Source organism: Leuresthes tenuis, unplaced genomic scaffold, assembly GCF_036924035.1.
Source record: "Leuresthes tenuis unplaced genomic scaffold, fLeuTen1.0.hap1 SCAF_4, whole genome shotgun sequence".
Taxonomy (NCBI): domain Eukaryota; kingdom Metazoa; phylum Chordata; class Actinopteri; order Atheriniformes; family Atherinopsidae; genus Leuresthes; species Leuresthes tenuis.
Genome location: NW_027325358.1, coordinates 8,362,426 through 8,383,676, shown reverse-complemented (window position 1 = coordinate 8,383,676; position 21,251 = coordinate 8,362,426). Strand labels below are relative to the sequence as shown.

The 21,251-nt window shown below is 39.9% G+C and overlaps 2 protein-coding genes across 3 annotated transcripts; both read left to right on the top strand.

Annotated features, from left to right (window-relative positions):
- The first annotated feature begins 75 nt into the window (after positions 1-75).
- On the top strand, positions 76-21,232 carry bmerb1 (bMERB domain containing 1). Of its 2 annotated transcripts, none has more exons than XM_072384397.1 (6): positions 76-727; positions 11,239-11,359; positions 14,316-14,389; positions 17,401-17,515; positions 19,303-19,385; positions 19,486-21,232. In XM_072384397.1, the coding sequence occupies exons 1-6, from the start codon at positions 424-426 to the stop codon at positions 19,602-19,604; spliced, it is 816 nt and encodes a 271-aa protein (XP_072240498.1). In that variant the 5' UTR covers positions 76-423; the 3' UTR covers positions 19,605-21,232. The 2 variants fall into 2 exon arrangements, with proteins under 2 accessions (XP_072240498.1, XP_072240497.1); XM_072384396.1 differs by lacking the exon at positions 76-727 and adding an exon at positions 6,142-6,392.
- LOC140305503 (mpv17-like protein) lies at positions 894-4,504 on the top strand. The gene is made up of 4 exons (XM_072384398.1): positions 894-958; positions 2,044-2,114; positions 2,380-2,409; positions 2,712-4,504. Exons 1-4 carry the CDS (start codon positions 952-954, stop codon positions 2,940-2,942), a joined length of 339 nt encoding a protein of 112 aa, XP_072240499.1. The 5' UTR covers positions 894-951; the 3' UTR covers positions 2,943-4,504.
- Positions 21,233-21,251: the final 19 nt, after the last annotated feature.

Below are 21,251 nucleotides of genomic sequence, written 5' to 3'. Positions count from 1 at the left end.
TTCTGAGGGTTTTCAGTAGAACTCCGCCTATTCAACTCTACTCTCATTTTTACGTGAAAAAAGTGGGCGTAATGAAATGTACGCAGGCCGGTGGAAGACTGTCAGTTCCGAGCCGGGTCCTGGATGGAGTTTGACAAGCAAGTAGGCTCTCCTGAGTGCATTTATTTAACGTTGTAACTTTTGTTAAATAGAAAGCGAATATACGCTGCCGCTTTTAACTGTTGGATATCGAAAATCAGACAGAAATGCACCGCTGCGCTCATTTTAGTGATGCTAAGACCTTCACATAGAGAGGGCATTCGTGTTGTAACCATCAGTATAGCAACGTTTAGCTAGCTAACTCAAACCACCAGTTAGTCAGCCCGAGCAACGCACGTCTCACGCGCTCATATTGGACCCAACGAAGTGACAGCGGATAGAATTATGCGACAGGCGTTTTTGAGACACGTCCGTCGGTTTCCGTGGGTCACGAACGTCACACTGTACGGCTGCCTGTTCGCCGGAGGAGACTTTGTCCACCAGTGGTTCTCCCAGAGGGAGACGATGGACTGGAGGCACACTCGCAACGTTGCCGTGGTGGCGTTCAGTTTCCATGGAAACTTCAATTTCTTCTGGATGCGCTTTCTGGAGCGGAGGTTTCCCGGGAATTCCATCAGGATGGTGATGAAGAAGCTGTTCCTGGACCAGACGACGGCGGCGCCTCTGGCTACAAGCGTCTTCTACACAGGTCAGTGGCAGTGGGACGGCGAGACCGTGGAAGCCTCGTGGACAGTTAATGGTTAACGTAAAAACTGATCACCTATCTGTCAATTTGTAACTAGACCCAAGCCCTCTCTGTGCCGTAAAGATCCACGGCTGGTCACAGACCTGTGCAACAACAGTTTGACCAGCAGAGGTCACTTTAAAGACACCTCCGAGTTGACTGATACCCCAATCTGATGCAGGTATTTAATGAGATGTGCGTTACAGTGACGAGAGTTTAACTTTCCTCTTTCAGTGAAAAGCACTGATCATTGCAGAGCAAGGATATGTACCTGTGTGTCAACCTGGCTCCCTGGACTGCAACATAACATTTAGACTAAACACAAGGGGCTAATAAAATAAGCGTTAACTCTTCAGGTCGATCTGTAAGTGTGTTTTTAAAAAAGCATGCTAATAACAACACTTCTCACACACTTTTATTGGAAAATGTACTTTAAGTTGTAGGTGTCTGCAGTTATTAATCTGTATTTATTTTAAAAGGTTTTATTAGTTATATTTTGTTATATTCTACAACTTTATTCTTAGAATGATCATTGCAACAGTGCAATGAAAGCAGATTCTTGAAATATATATTTCAATACCCTAACGTTTTAGTATGTTTTAGATTACATTGGTGCATAATTTTAAGGGCATTTAGTAACCCATTAAGTAACTTTTAAATGCTGGTTTTTATTAGTAGAAATGTGCAAAAAGAATGATTGAGCTATTTATAACTATTGATAGAATAAATACATGATATTCGTGGCACTTTTGTAATAAGGTTTTATTTTCTATAAAAATAAATGTGAACTATTTCCGAAGACTACTTAAAGAAATGACAAGAAGGCTGTGTTGAACAGTAAAGTTTTTAGCCTTATATGTATTTCCATTTATGTTTTCACAGCTTTTCAGTAAATTGCTGCATGTTTTTCCAGTTTTACTGGCAACATATGATAAAACTATGGCGGTTATTTGCAGATAAAGGTTAAAGAAGCGACGGAACCATCTCATTATGTTCACTAGATTAAATATAAAAGATCTGTAGTTGTTTTACAGTGCAGTGTGATTTACAGCTCTGATATGAAATCCATATGCCTCATGCAAAACAGCTGTGGTTGTATTGATAATATTTCTCAAGAGAACGTGTTGGAATTTCTAAATCAATAAGACAACTTTAAATACCATGACTTGTCCTCTTGGTTTCCATAGATACTATATTTTCCCCATCAGACTGCACTGACACAAAGTCCTCTTGACAGTGTCTGTAAATCGTTCCTCAGTGAAATCTCTTGTTTTATCCAGCCGTCAGTTTCTTGGAGGGGAAAGAAGACATTTTGGAGGACTGGAGGGAAAAATTTCTGAACACATATAAGGTGAGTCAGAGCAGAGACGGGCCGCTCTCGCCTCTAAGCATCGTCAAACACTGCGACATGTTGTGACAGTTTACATTGCCTACATCAAAACACAGAAGAAGCTGCTGCCTGCACTCATATCCACATCTATTGCTCAATGTGTACATACTGTACATCCACAGTTATGTTTACGTCATATGTATTTACCATGGATTGTTTGATGATCTTTTACCAAATCTAAAGTCTACTTATGCCAGGTGTTCTCTCTGTTTGTCTCTCTTTTCAGACCGGGCTGATGTTCTGGCCTTTTATGCAGGTAAATACTGACTTAAACTTCAAGGTCCACTCACTCCTGATTCAGAGAACTGTCTCAGACTCTCAGAATAAACCGGAGAGTAGATTCTCTTCACCATTACACCATTATTTCCATTTATTTTGATGGTTGGACAAAGTGGCCTACTCAATATTTTTCTATCTGAATTGTTAATGAAAAAGGAGAAACTCTGCTGTAGATATCAAAAACATCCAAATGACAAAGCAGAGTAATTTATTCAAGCGTAAACATGTGTAGTGGGAACACAGTAATGTAAACGTATCATAACTGTCGGTTTCCCTCAGTTTCTGAACTTCGCCTTGGTGCCTCTGTACGTTCGGACCACCTTCACCGGCTGCTGCGCCTTCATCTGGGCCACCTTCCTGTGCTTCTCACGGCAGACTGGTGACGGCACGGCCGGCGCCGCCCTGGCATGGATGTTCCCCTCTAAAGAAGATGAGGCAGAATCCACCAAAGAGGGTGTAGACTCTAAGCTTAAGGTAGAGGGAACAGCAGCATCTAAACCCACACAGTAGCTGAATCAGCTATTGTTGTGGAGGGGAGTCAAAGCGTGAGTAAAATCTGGTGTGAACGGGACACAGCTGCTCCAGAGGTGGTTGTCCTGTATAGTCAGATCTAGTCCAGTCTAGCTCATTGACTGACATTGCACTAACTGCTGGGTTTCACCTGCTGATGTCTCACCTAAGTCATAAAAATGTGTCCTCAGCTCACTGAATGTAAACAGAGCTTACGTTAATTTTCAACTGTGGTGATATCCTTTAATCTTACCCATCTACATTACAGTGAACAGTCACCGTGCTTCATTTCTCATCAGGGTACTGTGTGCTACTGTCTTCTCATATTTACAATAAGAAAGAGACCCAGCTCAGCTGGACAAGGCTGAAATTACTGGAATGATCTACGAGTACCTCTCCGGTTTGTCTGAGACAGAAGTTGTGATGATTGATGTTTTACATCAAGTCAAAAAAACAACAAAAACACTAATATGTAACAGTGAATCATGTCCACCATGTGGAGTCTGATTAGCTTAGACTTTTAACTATATGAAGCTTGTGTAAAATTATACACATATAAATATATCAGCCTGATCACTTTGGTTTCAGGTCCCACTCTGATGCATAAAGGTCCAAATACTGTTAACAGTAATCTGTTATATTATATAATACACTTATAATGTGTTTTTATTGGTAGGTACTTTCTGAATGTCGATCATAATATGCTTTTTTATTTAATCTCCACATTTCAACCATTATCCTGTTTTATCTACATTACTGTAATGAGATGCTATTTTGAGTTTGTCTCATTATATTGATGAAGAGATGCTGTCAACCTCTTTCTGTACCTTACCTCTATGTTATACTGTGGAGTGCGCCATAATTTCCTTTTGTACCATTTCACATCTTTTAAATACCCTTATTCTGAGATGCTCGAACAACTTTTAACAGCTGCATATTAGGTGCTCTTGCCTGCATTGATTATTACGATTTAGTGTCGGTATAAAAGCGTTTATAGACTTAGTGGAACGGTTTACAGAAAAACAGGCCTGCTTAAGTTGTTCTCAACACTAGTAGAGAGTATGCAAGCATGTGATTAAAATAGTTAATATTTCATGTGTCTCATAGAACAGAATTAAGCCAATACCGTATATTAATATATAAGTAGTGTTTGAATTACTGTGCACAGAAAAAAGTCCTGAACACTACAGGTGTTTACCCTTTTATATTGAAACTGCTGGGTGTAGTAATTTAATATCAGTGTAGTATTACAGTGTTTGGTTCTGATGAAGGGTTTCTTGTTATGTGATTATTTGTGTGCTGATGTGCTACACTGGAACTTAAATGTCAAATAATTGAATTTTCCCTTTGTTTATATATGCTGACTGATATCGCCACCTTACTGAAGACTTTGTTTGCACAGTTTCAAATTTCTGTCTTTGTGTTTTTTTGTTCTTTTGGACCTCACAAACAACATATTGGTGCTCTGAACCTTTTAAACTGATCTGATCTCATCTTGCATTAGTTGCACTAACTACAAATGATATTTTTATGTTGGAAAAATTAAAAAGCATTATGTCCACTTACTGTGTGAATTTTTCTGAGCCGAGCTACACACACAAAGTGGGTTATTTCAGACTCAAGGGGACAATGTCAGATGTACAGAACTGTGCAAAAGTGTCATTTCTTTATGATTAGCTTCCCAGCAGCCAGACGTTTCTGCAGTCTTCTCATTTTCAGTACAGTCCTTGTTCCTGACCATTTCAAGAGGAATGCTGTATGTTGTTTAAGCCACTTAACACTTAACTATGAATCAACGAAACGTAAGAAAAAGACACTTAACTCAGGATGAACCAATGTTGTGTCTATACATAACAGACAATTTAGATGAAAAGCTATTTTAAATAGTAGCCTGTCCCAAAGACACATCATTTATTACAATTTCTTTAGTTTTATCTTTGAAAATTTTCAAAGACAACACAGTTTGATAGACATGAAATAGTATTTTTGCAGCAACAAGGTTATTCCCAAAGAGCTATTAGCACAGTGTGTCCTTCTGAAACTGGACAAGTGGAGGACGAAATAAGAAAGTGTCTGCAGCAAATGAACATGATCTGAATGTGATGTCCTTAAGAAAGAAGAAAAAAATCCAGCAAAGACCTGACACAGGACCTGAAAGATACACCTGGACCTTCAGCTGATCCATCTACTGTTGGCCCAAGCCTCATCAGAAATGGTCTCCATGGAAGGGTGGCTGTCAAGAAGCCATTCTTAATGCCAAATGACACAATAAGTGGACTGAAAATCAGTGGCAACAGGTCTTAGGAAGGATAAATCCTCCCCAGAGCCCAGACCTCAACATTATTGAAGCAGTGTGGGATCATCTGACAGAGAACGGATCAAAAGGCAGCCGACATCCAAAGAAGAGCTTTGGGGTGTCCTTCAAGAAGCCTGGAGAACTGTTCCTGAAGACTACTTAAAGAAATGACAAGAAAGCCAAGTTGGTTTAAGAGGGTTCAGGCTGTGTTGAAGAATAAAGGCGCTCAGACCAAATATTGACTACTTAGAATTGTACAAACTCAGTTTTTGTCTTATCTACTGTTTTCTGTCTTTGCATATATTAAACATTTTCTTGGTAACAGATAGAGAAATGACTTCTTTTGCACAGTATGTTTCAGAAGTGCGATTTTTTTTGCCTCGTGATCACACAGAAATATAATCTTAATTATTTGTTAGTTAATTAAACTACAGCCCTACTTTCATCAAGTGTTAAAGATATTGAGCACTGAGTGTTGACTGACTTTTTGCAGCATAGTTACGCTCTACAGCTCATTTTAAAGTGTCTGTGCATCTGTTTTATTATGCTGCCTGAAGTTCTAGAGACGAAGCTTTGGGGGCCTAATGATACAGAACACTCCAATAGATATTCTTCTAATTTTTCCTAATGCAACCAGACCCACTGTATGAAAACCAGCTGCTTACCCTTCCACAGTTGCGACAGCCAGTAGTGCACAAAGTCAGAATTACTGTTTTAGCATCAGTGTTCACTTATTAATGTTATTCATGTTTGATTTAGGTTATCTGTCGCTAAGAATCTAATTTTCCTGACAACTGTACACCTTTATCTTTTCTATAATCATCTCAGTGCCGGTGGGTGTCTTCCAAGTCCTCCCATCACTGCCCGCACTGCGCATGCTCCCTTCATCCTCTCTATCCACTCGGACTTGAAGGCTTGTCTAAAGATGCTTAGCGCCTCGGGTCGCTGGTCGCGTGTCACCGGTTGAGACGGAGTTATCTGTAGGAACGCAGAAAAGAAAAGAAGAAGTAAAGAGTAGTTTTATTTGAACCTCGCTTCTTTCGGCGCGCGTGCACTCCCGTCGACAATGGAACTGAAGAAATCTATTTCGGACACCGAGCGCGCGCTCAGGAGCTACGGCTCCGTGTCGGAAACGGCATGGACAACAGACAAAGGTGAGCATCTTGCATCAAAAATATGACGCCTATTCACCGCCGGGTGATCACAAATAACCAGTCCCCGCTCCGGTGTTTTTCAGCATGTCCCACTCCCAGAAAGCAGCAAGCGCTGAAACGGTTAAAGCGTGACTCACAAAAGGTTTGGGTTGGATCAATTGCGCTACCTTGGTGCTATAAGGCCTATTACTTTCCCTACATGCACACTGTGCATTATTTGCGGTGCGTAAATGAGTTTCAGCCAAGAAAAGAAAAACCTTTCCAAACTTGAGGTAATTTGACTGAACCTGAGCTGACAAACATGCAGCAATAAGCCCGACGTGGATCTGATCCTCTGCCTGAATCAATGCATATTTCAGACGTGGAATTATGTTTACATGTTAATGAAAGAATAACCGACAGCTATCAGTTCGTTGTGGACTGCTTTTTGTCACAAAAATTACACACAATTATGGGTGTACATTTGCATTGTGATAGTATGACTCATAAGTGGGCAGACTCAGCACAATAAGAAGACTTTCTACACTATATATTCAGTATATAGTATACATATTATACATAATTGGTGTGATGTGAATTAACCAGTTTTGAGCCTTTATAATTTGAGACACTATCATAAACTAAAGCCTCAAAACTGTCCAGAAATCTGCATAAAATATCTCATTCACTTACAAATTAACATGAGCTGCAAAATACATGAAATTATGTTATTTCAGATGTTATCTATTTCATCTCTAGGTTGCAACAACTGATTTAGGGCTCTTAAATACTCCAGAGCCTTGTGAAATTTCTTGTCAGTATAGTTTAATTTTCAACAAATGAATAAACATATTATAAAACAAAGAAAGGCATCCTCGTTCAGGAGAGAAGGCAAACAAAAAGTGTCACTTTTCCTCGATAAATGATAAGAATAACTCATCATTTATCTGTCCCTCGACTGATTGAATTCAGCTCTTGTTGATACCACAAACTACAGCTTCATGAACAACAGCTGAGGTGCACAAAAACAGCTAGTTTACATCAATCTTGTGGTTTTTATTTGGCACGTTTTAAAATTCCAAGTCATAAAGAGCGGTGGATGACGCATGTGTTCAGATAACAGATGCTCTTTCAGATGAGTCTCGTTTGGTTCTGACAAGGATAAGTCATCTCTGAGGAGCGGCGTGTGAAGAAACTTCCAGAATAAGTCTGAGAACTAGAAGAGGTAAAACGCAGAGTTTATTTTTAGTCACAGATACAGTCGTTGTCGTCGTCTCCCCTGCTCCCATAAACACAAATGTACAGCTGAACCCTAAAGCAGAGCCCACTCTCTGCAGGTTTACCTCCCATCATTTTCAAAGCAAAGCTGAATATCTGCAAATGTCAGCTTTGCACTTTCTATTTTGTGCTCACTGTCTTATCTTTCCTGTGGAGGAGGTGTGGTCCACCACCAGCAGCAGCAGCAGCAGTGGGTTCAGTCTGACTGCAGGATGTGTCAGGGGTGTCTGCATTGGATGTCATACAGATGCTGACATTTCCCTGTCATCAGGCTCCATGTGGCAGCTGCAGCACGCACGAATCACGATCCAGGTTTAACAGATTAAATCATAATCCCAAAGAGCAGCCAGTTTGATTTGATTAAACAGGAGTAATTCAAGTTGACTAATGATCTATTTATCTGTGTGAGGCGCGTCAGTGAGGAGGAAAAGTGTTGGTGTCAAACTTTGCTGTCGCGTGTCAGAGATGGACAAGCTACTTTTCTTTAGGAACTATATCAGCTTTACAGTCCTGACGGGGATCCAATGCTGTATTTCCAGACCACTTTCCCTATTCTCTTTTCTCAAATATATAAAATCAGCATTTCTGAAAGTAAATTTATTACAAAAGGATGATTGCTCTTCATTAAGATTATGTATGAAGATCGATGTAACCACCATCGAGTTACCCCTGGTTTGATTTCCATTTGGAAAAACCTAGAGTGTAGATTGTACATTTGTGAACTTAACCAAGGTTGAAACGTGCTATTTAAATGCAAATAGTTTGCTACATTAGCGATTCTCAATCAGAGTCAACCCTTAAATATAAACCACTTTGTGTATTTTACTCAAAAGGCAGACATGTTCTACAAAATGAACATTATGCTGTATTGAAATTGACATTAAACCAAGTAATTAAGGCCATAAACTCATCAGGAAAACAAGTAACAGATGAATAAGAAGTTGTCATTCCCTCATAGACTAGAATCTGCCTTTATCCCCAACCATAGGTGCCATCTCCTGCTGGCCAGCCTCTTTAATAGTGGCTTCACTTTTCAAATCTGGAGGTTATATCCATCTTTCATATGAAGTTGGTGGTTTTTCATGGTGGTTGGAGCTTCCAGGCAGCTACACTATAGAGTGTATGAGAGAGAAGTCAGTCAAATTGAGATTGATGAAAGTTGTACATTTAGATTCTTTGTGGATTCCATGAGTAATGTGAATAAATGGCTGAAAATAAATGATTTGGGGGTTTTATTTAGAGAAGATATTTAAGAAAATGTAGGGGAACCAAAATATAATAGTGGTTATCAATTATGTTGAGGGGAGATGACTAAAGACTTGTTCACACCAGTTAGTTTACTTCAGTTTTAGCAGTGCAGCTCAAATTAAAGGTTGTGCGTATGAAATGCAGTACCCTGACATATGATACTTGACTCCAAAATAGCATAAATAATCAGTATATACCATTTCATTTCAAAACTATTTGCAAACATCTTAAGTTTTGTATTACAATGTCCCCCCCAAAAATGACTGGAAAGCCTCTAAAAAAATATGGAATTTTGAAATCTAGTTTATGCTTCCTTATATTAAAGGGAGGTTGTAAGGATTTTATTCAGCTTTGCCTCTTCTAATGGCCAGTCAGGGATTTATTGCTGCTCGGTGTTACTTACAGTGATCATGTGGTTTCCAATAGGCTGTGAACTGCACAAAGAAAGAAAAAAGAAAACTTTAGCTTAAACCATGGTGCTGCTCCATGATGCGGACTTTGAATTAGGATCAGCATTTACTGTCAGCAGGCATGTTGGATAATGCACAAACCAACTGAGCCCTCCTGTGCAGACTTCTGTCTGCTGTGGTGAGTCAGCTCCATCCTCAGTAAGCATCCATGATCGCTACGACAGACGCAGACTGCAGCGTGAGTTGGCGCAGGAGGATGGAAAGCCTGTCAAGCTGGTCCTCTAATGTCAGAGTACACAGTGTAGATAAATGTCATGCCACATATTTGTTGACTGGGGATTAATGATGAGTTTGCATACTTGGGTATGTTTTGTTTTAAGGTGTTGTGCCAGGGTGGGTCACGTCACAGCTAGATGTATAAATGTATAAATAAGTCATTTAAAGGTTCAATATACATGATTTTTAATATTAATACAGAAGTGAACAACTGTTTCTATGCAAAGAGATAGTGAAGTAATATGTGGAGTGGAGCCTGTGTTGTAATTCCACCAACTCCGTTTTATGTTGTGGCAGCTACAGTGGGTCCCTGCTGTTCTGTCCCGAGTGTTCAGCAAGAAGTGAGCCTCCAAATTTTCCCGCAGTGAGGAAATTACACTCTTCAGTTTAAAGAGCCCCCCCTCAAAGAGCAAATTAAGACCAGAATCAACACTGCTCCTGCTTTTCTGACATGTAAAGCAGTTTCTCAAGTACAGCTTCAGTTTGAGTTCAGTTTGTTTTGGCTGGAGATGTTGATGCTCTAGTGTTACATCCGGTGTCATATACTGCTTCTCTGATGTCTATATGGATTTGTGTGTAGATAAAGCAGGCATGGAACCTGTGTTGCAATTTTTTAAGCAAAAATCTCTGGTTCCAGTCATTAAATTCACAAAATTTGCTGGTTTCCTTAAATTTATGCCATTGAAAATCTTATAACTTTTGGATTTAGTCTATAAATACATTTAAATAATGGTGTCTGGTCTAACTAAAGTTTGACAGGTTAGTGACGGTGTATCGATGCGCTGAAGAAGGTAATTACTTAAATATTTACATTCTGGGGAAAAAAAGACCAATTTAAAGCAGCAGATGCCAAGATATCAGTATGTATTATAAGACAGACCATTTCATGTCTGGAAAATGTAAAGTGACATCTTTAAAACTCCTCCAGTTTGTAACAGCAGGTTTTATGTTTATAGCAAAACACAGGGAATTATCACACTAAACCTAACTCAGTACCACAGATAACAGAACGTATTGGGGTTGGTTTATTAGGAGCCATGTTGTTGTTTGTGTGCTCAAAAGGTCACAGCTGTAGGTAGCTGTTGCAAGCAGATACTGGAGCACTTCCACTGATCAGTGCATTGATTAGTGCATTAAGTGGTTGGTTTCTGTTGTTATTCGTTACTACAGTGTCTGAATGGTATTGGTCGACAGTGCTGGTATGGAGGTTTTTTCCTTCTCTTCCGCAACATCAACAACCTTCTTCTCTGAAAAACAGTCTCAAAGTGCCTGTAATGTGGATTCCTGGTTTACTGTCGCATCAGTTCGATTTCTGTCTGTGTCTTTAAACTTCAAATCGCTTCTCCTTCCAAATGTCTCTTGGCTGCGGTGAGAAGACACGTCACACTGGAAGTAGGTTTGCCAAAAAGCTGACACATGAGGGGACTTTCAGGAACCAGAAGGCAGAAATGAAAAGAAAACATATTTGCAATTAAGACCTTGAATTAGATACGGCTGGTGTGTCACCGGAGTCTGTCATTTGTTATGTGGAATAAGTTCTCTCTGTAATTTAAACTAGCACTGGTCTGTTTGTTTCTTCTGCTTCTTAGACTTCCTGCACCCTTCTTCCTTATCTTAAATGTTGTATTGTGTCTTTTCTTCTCTCTGCCTCTCAGGTCACTCAGATGTGTCCATGGCAGAGAGCACTATGTCTCCAGAGGAGATCGAGGTTGAGATGGCTCGCATCCAGCGCCTGCGGGAGGTCCTGGTGCGCAGAGAGTCAGAGCTGCGCTTCATGTGAGTGCCACTTTCTGTGTGCGTGTCACACCAAACTAAAGACAGCGTGACAAGACTTAATCAATACGATGTCATAACAATTTCTGTTATCCTTTGTGAGGCTTATGAGGTTTATCTGGTTGCCATGATACTTTTGGAACTCTTATGATGCGCTGCAAAGACATTTGAACACTTGTTCCTTCAGGAATCCAGTAAATTGGCTGTTTGGAAATGTGCATTGATTATTCAGAAGACTGGACATGCCGACAGCAGATGAATGAGTCACCGTGATGAAGTCTCGGGCTCCTCATCAACAAAAGCTTCAGGGATTATGGATCAGTGTTTGGAATGAGATACTGCTTTTACACTGCCTAGCCAAAGAAAAGAATGACACACTGTAGTATTTTGTTATTGTGACACACATTCATCGTGTCATCATTTCAATAAGCTTATGAAATGCCATCGCATTTATTTTCCTCCACCATGGCGTTAATTTTTTGCCAAGATCTTGTACTGATGGTGGGAGAATGGGGTCCCTGTGTGAAGTCTTCTCCAGCAAACCCCAAATATTCTCAGTGGGGTTAAGGTCTGGACTGATTGATCATGCTCCCTGAACCACTCTCTGACATTGTCATCTTGGAGTATGTCTGTGCCATCAGGACAGCAACCTGATCTAACCTAGTCCATCCATCCATTTTCTATACCGTCAATCCATTAATTGGGTAGCGGGTGGGCTGGAGCCTATCCCAGCAGTATCTAACCTAGTCATTCATTATATTCAGATAGTCAGCTATATATTAGGTACCCACATTTTTTGGGCACCTAATATTGCTGGACCTGACCAACTGAAGCAACCCCAGATAATGACTCTGCACCCACAGGATCGTACAGTAAACACACGTCCTTATGGGTGCAGCACCTCATCCACCCTTACCCTGATGCTCCCATCACTCTGAAACAAAGTAAATCTGGACCTTATTTGACCATCTTCCGTTGTTCCAGAGTCCAATCTATATGTTCCCCTGCAAGCTGAAGTTCTTTTTCCAATAAGCCTCCCTGATAAATGGTCTTTTTTAAGGCTACACAGGTCTTTCGTTCTCTTCATAGTGTGTGTGGGGAAATGCACTTACTTTTTACCATTAAACACTGTGGTCTGTTCTACTCTGTTGTATTTCATCTATCTGATTTCAACAAACATTTAAGAGGTTTCTCACAATGTTCATGAAGGATTATTTTCTTCCAACATTTCTTCCACAAAGATGATGGTAAACCACTACTCTTCTGGGTTTTAATAATGCGTTGGACATTTCTTTACGCTGGCTTAGTAGCTTCAGTAATCTCTTGCGTTGTTTTGTTTGCTTGCTTGCAGACCAATACTTTGATTCCCCTGAAACAGAGAAACATCTTTTCAACAACCAAAGGAAGTGTCTTCTGACAAAGTTGTTTAATTAATGAGAAGCTGCTCAATGCACCAGTTAGGGTTTAATATCTCGTTATCAACTGAAACACATTAATCACTGCGGTACTTTTCCAATAGGAGGCTCTTAGCTATTTGCTCAGTTAAATCCAGACTTTTTTTCTGGGCAGGCAGTGTTGTCAGAAATGTGGTTTCTGTGCCTTCTTTGCAGCATTACCATTTAGATATGGATGAATTGACCAATTTTCTGGTTTTAATACTGTAGCAGTACATGTTATATAGCAATATTTCAGTAAAGAAGACAGATGAGGGCTGCAAAAAACAATATGTTAATGCCAGTTAAGACAATTTTCTTGAACTTTTGAAAATAAAAATGGTGCATTGCACCTTTTAAGAACTGAATTAAGGACAAACAACTAAATCATTGCTTTCTGTGTTGAAACTGTGTAATTTTGTCTCACCTCTGTAACTTGTCGACATGAATACTTTCTTTTGTTGGTCATTACACCCACGAACATCTGCAGTGTGATGGTGAAGGTGTCCAATGACGCTGATACACTTAAAGGGCTCACTCGGTTAAAAATATTCTCTGGAAAGGCTTCATTAGGCATACTTACTGCGTACATACCAGATGACAGACTCTGTTTGTCACATAAACACATGCACATGTGTGCACAGCCACACAGTGAGCGAGTGTGAGAGTATGGAAGCGACTGGGATACACAGATAGTATTTAAAGAGTGCATCACAGGGCAGAAGAGCGAGAAAAACAGGGAGAAAAGGGAAGGGTCTGTGAAGCGAAATAAGATGGGGGGGTGTAAATCGGAGCAACAGTGAGAGAAGGGAGGAGGTGGAGAGGGAGGGAGGCTGTGGATGAGTCATCAGCCTGATCTATCACAGGAGAATTAAATCTGTGGTGTCTGTCACTGTTCCACCGTCAGAGAGGAAGGGAAGGGGGGGTGTACCCGAGGGTGTGACATGAGCGTTGCAGGAGGTTTCGAGAGCATTGACATGGGGCTGATTTTTGTCTAAAATCGTACAACCACAATCATACTTCTGATGTGTGACGGCAGCCTGAAGCTGTGAAAGACTGAGATTAGTCAGACAACATCTTACCATTTAAATAACAATGGTAAAACAATTCATTTCATTCACTGATGAGTTAAACAAACTGAGTGAAAGAGTTTGATTTAACAACTGTGTCAATAATCCAGAATGATACCCAACATTCAAGCCCCTTTGCTGCTTTTCTGTGTTAAATATGCATGTGATCTGAATATTCAAAGATACTGTCTTACTATCTCTTTTTTGTGTAGTAAAACGTCAGACAGCTGAAGCATGTTTCATTTTATCAAGGCTGAATATCAGTAAGTCAGATTAGACAGCCTTCCAACAGATTTTCCGGCTCTGTCCTCTCTCCGGATTCACGACACCATACAAGCCTGTCTGACATCATTTCAGTCAGATATCCAAAGTGGAAGCAGCTAATAATATCATGCACTGTCTAATCTGATGGAAACCAGTGATTCATTGTTCTGTCTCTCTTCTTTTTTTTGTCAGGATGGATGACATTCAGCTGTGCAAAGACATCATGAGTTTAAAGCAGGAACTGAGACAAATTGTGGTAGTACCAGGTACAGTTCGCATTCATTTTGCTTCCCAAATCACCATTACAAAGAGCTCAATTGTAGGCATTTGAGGAGAAAGAGCTCCTTTTTGCAGCCCAGAAATCTTTGCAAGCATCATTGTGATTTATAGGAGGTGTTGTTACACTAAACTACGCAGGACTGGTCGTAAGTCTCAGGGACAAGGCAGAGAGAATCCTACACGCAAACACCCATGCATCATCACAGTGAAGGCAAAACAAGCCTGGAGATGCTTTCCAAGAACAGAGTCTAAAATTCTTCCTTTTTACACTAATTTATACTTCATGAATGTTTTTGTGTTTCTTATGTGGCATGAATACCAACACAAAAAGTGTAACTCTGCAGTCATCTGAGATGCAGCAGGAACTAGTTGAAGTGCCTCACTGACGTCAGCTGCATCGCCCATAGTAACACATACAGTAGATGAAGCAGTAAGTAGAGTGAACCTGGCAACAGCAGGAGAACACGCCTCCTCAAAGAGTATGTACATCATGTGTCAGAATGCACGTGTGCAGGAGGGGCTGGTGTCGTGTTCAAGGACGCACACACAGCAAAAAGACATGCTGGTGATGTCTCATGCACTGGGAGGATTTTATGTAAACACTTGACAACCCAGCAGTGAGGAGAAAATAACTTAATCAATTGGGGCTGTGAAGTTTTTATCAATCTTGTCAAAAAGCACTGAAGTTAAAAATGTACAGTACTGTGCAAAAGTCTTGAGCTAGAATTTGTTTCCAAGCAGCCAGACTTTGTTGTAATCTTTTAAAGTGATCTTGAACAACAGTTCTCCAGACTTTCTGAAGGTCTTTCAAAGTTTTTCTTTGGACATGAGCTGCTTTTTCACTGGTTTTCTGTCCAGTTCTTCCATTTTCAGAGGATTTCTTTCATCATTTGTTTAGTCACTTAACACTGACCTTTGTATCAGTGGCATAAAAAGGCATCTAACTTAAGGGATGAACCAGGGTTAACAACAAAAACAACAACCTGTCACAAAGACACATCATTTGTTCCCATTTCTTTAGTTGCATTGTGAAAAATGCCAAAGATAACACAGTTTGACAGAAAATAGTATTTTTGCACCAACAAAGTATTTCCCAAAGTCCCAAATGACAAGAAGTGGACTGAAAATCAGTGGCAACAGGTCTTATGGAGTGATGAATCCTCCCCAGAGCCCAGACATCAGCATTATTGAAGCAGTGTGGGATCATCTTGACAGAGAATGAAACAAAAGGCAGCCGACATCCAAAGAAGAGCTTTGGGATGTCCTTCAAGCAAACACTTTAATATCTTTTGATACAAAGCCGACAGATGAATGTGATATACCTAAACAACAAGAAAAGGAAATATAAACTTACCTAATTATTGTCTTCACCTCAGTTGGTATTGCTCCCAGAAATATCTTCTTGGAGGTGTTTGACGGATTTGCCCATCAGCCTCTGAAATCAACTTGCTGACATTTTTGGCTCCTCTGTGCACAATTCTGTCAAATGCCTTAGCATTTACCTGCCTGTTTCAGATAAACCTTATAATTGCTTTGCAAAGCTCTCTCTTCTCCTTTTTCTTCGGCCAACTCTTTGATTAATCTTTGATTAATCTGCCCAGAGCACATTATTCCAAAAACGCATGGCTTTTGCCTCCATTTTCTGTGGAAAACTTAAGTTTTACTCTGATATTCTTTTGTGGGCCCTAAAGGATTTAATGACTCATCTCCTGTGCAAGTCAAATTTGTGGAATCTGTCTGGTTGTAGATGTGTGGCATTTGTTTCTGACAGTAACAGTTATCCACTTCTGCCAGCCTCGGGTAAATTAACAGTCAACACCACTTACATTTCTTCTCTGACAACACGCCTGGGATAATACTTACATAAACTGGGTTTGAAAGTAGTGAAATATCCACATAAAAGTGTTTTTTACTTACAGAATAAAACATCCTTTAATTAGACCGTATTAAAGTGCCACTATGATTTTGTCATTTTGCCACCCACGCTCTGTCACATAAAAAATGCTATTCACTAACATTCCCATGAGCCGACAGGGCCTCATGTATGCAGTTGCTGGGGGCTTCTGGTATCTGATTACTTCAGTCCAGGACAGTTAGAGCCACGTGACAAATGCGGCCCACCACCCCTCCTGCTCCATAGTTAGTCGTGCACCCTTCAGGTTGTCCTGACCCCATGGGAATATGCGCCGTAGCTGCACTGCTCCACTTATTTCCAGACTGGAGAAAGAGCTGATGTGTGCAGTCATTTTTTAACTGCCATTTTGCTTGTAGACTATAAACCAGCAGTCCGAACATGTGGTGTCTATGTGCACTTTGGGTGTCGTCTGTTCTGCTTTTATGTGTGAAGGTTAGGCAAGGTGAAATAGATGTTGCAAATGCATATTCCCGCTGGATGGCCTTTAGGAAAGGCTTCATGGGAAACGTTTTCGGAGAGGACTTTGTCCTTGGTGAGGTCTTCGTCATCAGGCAACAGGGAATATTTCTGGAACACAGAGAGATGGAGTTTGGAGATAAAGTGAATATTTCAGAGGTCCTCCGAGCTGCCAGAAGAATACCACAGGAACTTTAGAAAGGAAATTATCATTTTTACAACCCTGTGTGATTTAAGAATCTCACCTCTGTGACATGTTTGATCAGTTTATGAAATTAACCTTTCATCTTTCACACTATTTGATGAGAATATTTGTTATTTATATATTTGTTGTTATTCATATCAACAAAAATAAAAAGTAGAGCTCTCCTTCATTTGCATAATTAAGTCAGTGCCTCATCTGTTGTAAATAATACATTAAAGGAGAATTACGGGTCCGTTTGTGGCAGCTGGCTTTGCTGTAAGGTCAGGCATTTAAAAGCATCAAGAAGTACTGCCTCTGCTTTGACATTTTTAGATCAAGAGTAAAAATGAGTTAGGATAACCATAAATGTATTATATATATTATTATATCTATTACAGTAGAATTCTGGTGACTGTTTTATTACGTTTCTTATTTTCCAACAGAGAAAGAAAAAAACAAGAAGCACAGGCAGCGGGAAGAGGAGCTGATCCTGAAGATCCATAAACTGGTGCAGAAAAGGGATTTCCTGGTCGACGATGCTGAGGTGGAGAGATTAAGGTACAGCCCACATACTGAGCACGGTTAATATCCGGGATGACATCTATGTGAGACGAGTGTTTTCTGGAATACTTGGTACATCAAATTGAAGTGGCAATCTGATTAGCAGGAGAAATCAGTCCATATTGACAGATGACAGACAGTGATGCAGATAAAAGAAAGAATTACAAGAATTAAATGTAAAAAACAAAAAACAGATGGACATTTTTCATAATAGTTGTTGTTTTTCAGATACAATGCTGTGCAAAAGTCTTTAGCCACCCTTCATTTCTTTATATTTTGCTTCCTAGGATCTTTGTAATCTTTTAAAGTGGTATTCAGCAAAAGTAATTTTTTTGGGTGCTTTTCCATATATTTGTATCTTCAGGCACTTTGTTATTAGCAGCCTGTTTCAAAGACACATCATCTGCTCCTAATTATTTAGTTACATCTACACAAATACCAAAGATAACACACTATGACAGACATTTTTGTCTGACATTTTTGCAGCAACAAGGTGATTCCCAAAGAGCTTTTAGCTGAAAACTTGGTATATCTCAGCATGGTGTGCAGTGTGTCCTTAAAACATTTGAGGAAACTAGACAAGTGGAGGACAAAAGTGTCAGGCCTAAACAAACATCTACAGCAGATGAACAGTATCTGAAAGTGATGTCCTTTAGAAAGAGGAAAAAATCCAGCAAACACCTGAGGCAGGACCTGAGAGATGCAGCTGGACCTTCCGCTGATCCATCTACTGTTGGCCCAAGCCTCATCAGAAATGGTCTCCATGGAAGGGTGGCTGTCAAGAAGCCATTCTTAAGTAAGGGAAACAGGGAGAAAAGGCTGACTCAAGACTTTTGCACAATACTGTAAATTCCCACCCAGACAATTACCCTTTTCAAAGAATCGCTTGCTTGTTTCAGCAAAATAAACCACATATTACATATGTTACAACGTTATGGCTCTGTAATAAGGGAGCACGGCAGCCCAGACTTGCAGGCACTTGAAAACATTTGGTGCATTATGTAAAACACAAAAAATGAGGCCTACTACTGAGCAGCTAAAAGCTTAGTTCAAGGAAGAATGGTAAAAAAAAAAACAGCTGCTGTGTCTCTTCCAGAGTATTGTTAAAAGAGGTGATGCAACAGAGGTTTCTTCCTGTTAAAAGGGAGTCGTTCCTTTCCACAGTCGCCACAGGCACGCTCAGGACGGGAGATTGGACTGAAGACACGTTTCAGTGCAATCTGTTGGTTTCCTTAGCTAGGATATTATTTTTTGAATTGGCTCTATATGAATTAATTGGATTATGATTACAATGAATTGAATTCCAAGTGGCTTGAATTGGACTATATTATTTAAGTGCCTTGAGATGACATGTTGTAATTTGGCGCTATATAAATAAAACTGAATTGAATTGAATTGAATTGAACACATATGTAAACATACTCCAATTTTTTCTATTATGGCTGCCATTGAATTAAAAATAAACATGCAATAGACGGCATGAAGTGTCTGTTTTGATGTTGTGTTTTTGCAATTCTGAATTAAATATAGGGTTTAAATAATTTTCAAATCAAAACATTTATGTTTTCATTGACATGCAGCAAATGTTTTTACTAAAAATAACCGTCTGGACTAAATGAGCAGGGATTTATCTCTCAGATAAACAGATATCTGAGACACGAAAGCATTAATAAAAGATGCTGGGACTGTGCCGTGATGTTCAGTCACTGATGGCATATGAGTCATATAATCATTGACATTCATTCAGTTGCATTCAACTAAGATTTGATTGCATCGCACCTCAGGGAGAAAGAGGAGGACAAAGATATGGAAGAGTTCCTCAGGCTGAAGCTGAGACCTCTGGAACAGAAACTCAAAGTCACACAGCGTGAGTGAGAGGTTTAAAATGGACTCGTATACACAATAAGAAAGAGAAAGTTTAGTGTGCATCTACTTATATCTTTTTCCTTTTTTTTTTTAATGGAAAGATCCTCCAAAGCCCAAGCGACACATTCCAGAGCCGCCTCCCAACAAACCATCCATCACCAAGTCAGGAGTGGCCATCATAAAGGACTGCTGTGGAGCCACCCAGTGTGCTGTAATGTAACTGACAATGACCTCTTTAAGGCTCCGACTCTGTGTCACGGCGCTCACATGACATGATCACTTCCTGTTACTCAGAGAACCACAGGCAGCGGTTTGCCCTTGAACCTGTTCAGGAATCAGATTTACACCTTAACTGCAGGCATTTGGGAACTGATCCCTAATCAGTATTCAAGGGAAAGTTAAGAGCAAGGAGGGTCTGTAAGTAAAGAAAAGATCCGGGAAGCTTTGAACAGAACTGTAAATAAAATCTGATAACTCTATGTTGCTATATTTATTGTCTGTTGACTCAGAGACAGATTGGATCATTCCATCATATTACATTCCTTTAAGCTTATGATGCATCTGATAGTACAAGCACAACGTCCACAAGGTGAACCAAGGGATGGGGTTCTCTGTCTGACATGGAAAAAAAAACAAGTTTTCATTCGGTCATGTTTTCTTTCTTTCATTCAAGCAGCTCAACACCCACAAATGAACCTCAGGCTTTCAGGAGCTCCTAAACTCTGCATTCTTATATTCTTTTTTCCAAGTTAGGGAGAACATGGCCTCCGTATAAATGACTCACATAAACTGGTGCGTAAATGCTGGTTAAGACCGGCAGCTCGTGGATGCTTTTGTATGACGTCACTGACGTATGACGTTTGTATGAGTTTACAGATTAACTAAGTCTGCTGTAGTCACCAATAGCTAACAAATTAACAGAAAAACCTAATGAGAAGCCTCTATGCTGACCAAAGCAACGCACAACTGCAAACGCTGCTACAAAGTTGGATCATATGAGGCTCGGTGGAAATTAGCAGGATTTATGTGCCACACAGGTGAACCCGTGGCATCAAAACTCAAACCACTGATCATGGCCAGAACAGTCTCCTGGGTGTGTTAAAATGAATTACGACAATTCAATTTATGATTTCAGTGCTGTTCTACAAGATAAACAAGATGATTGAAAGGCCTCTCTCAGGTAATAGACAGTTATTGGGTAAAAGAGAAAATCCACTGACATTCTACTACAATCAAACCAGGCTGGGAAGGCAGAATGTTCAAGCATTTCTGCATTATAATAGAAACTTGGTCTGAAAATTAACACGAAAATTTAGCCCGACCTTGGCATAGCTCACTGTAGACGGCGCATACTGACACGCAGCTGCTCATGACTCACTTTTGTAGTGTTTTTTGTTACCCATAATCATGATTTCAAGGCTTGTAAATACCAACACTCAACTCTTTTGTCATCATGCTTGTTCATTCTGCAGTCAACACATCACCATCAGCTACTGGGAAATATTAACTGTGGTAGTACGTCTTCATTCATAGTGGTTACGAATATTGCAGACCAACGATTTGCATCCTTTGAATTTAGTCTTGCATTTTTATGATAAACGCCAGGAAACTAATGCAACTCTTGTAAATGCCTCCAATAGACTGTGTGTGTTTGAGTGTATTTAGGACATCAGTGACTCATGTCAAGCAAACTGTTGCTTTGTCACTTTTCCTTCCTAATGATAACTTAGAGCTCTGTAGTTGTAGTGAATTTATGAGGGTCCCAATGATGACGATTGAGCAAATATGCAGAAAATAAGCTGAAACTACTTGTACATATATGTTTAAATAAAGAGCATCTTTCAGGAACGCGCTCGTGTTTTTTTTT

Bases quoted from the DNA above. Each gene is read 5' to 3' on its own strand.
- bmerb1 (XM_072384397.1), top strand. From the start codon at position 424: ATGCGACAGGCGTTTTTGAGACACGTCCGTCGGTTTCCGTGGGTCACG. The intron at 14,390-17,400 runs GTACAGTTCGCA...ATTTTCCAACAG, and splicing joins ACAAATTGTGGTAGTACCAG to AGAAAGAAAAAAACAAGAAG. The intron at 17,516-19,302 runs GTACAGCCCACA...ATCGCACCTCAG, and splicing joins GCTGAGGTGGAGAGATTAAG to GGAGAAAGAGGAGGACAAAG.
- LOC140305503 (XM_072384398.1), top strand. The intron at 2,115-2,379 runs GTGAGTCAGAGC...CTCTCTTTTCAG, and splicing joins AATTTCTGAACACATATAAG to ACCGGGCTGATGTTCTGGCC. The intron at 2,410-2,711 runs GTAAATACTGAC...GGTTTCCCTCAG, and splicing joins TGTTCTGGCCTTTTATGCAG to TTTCTGAACTTCGCCTTGGT.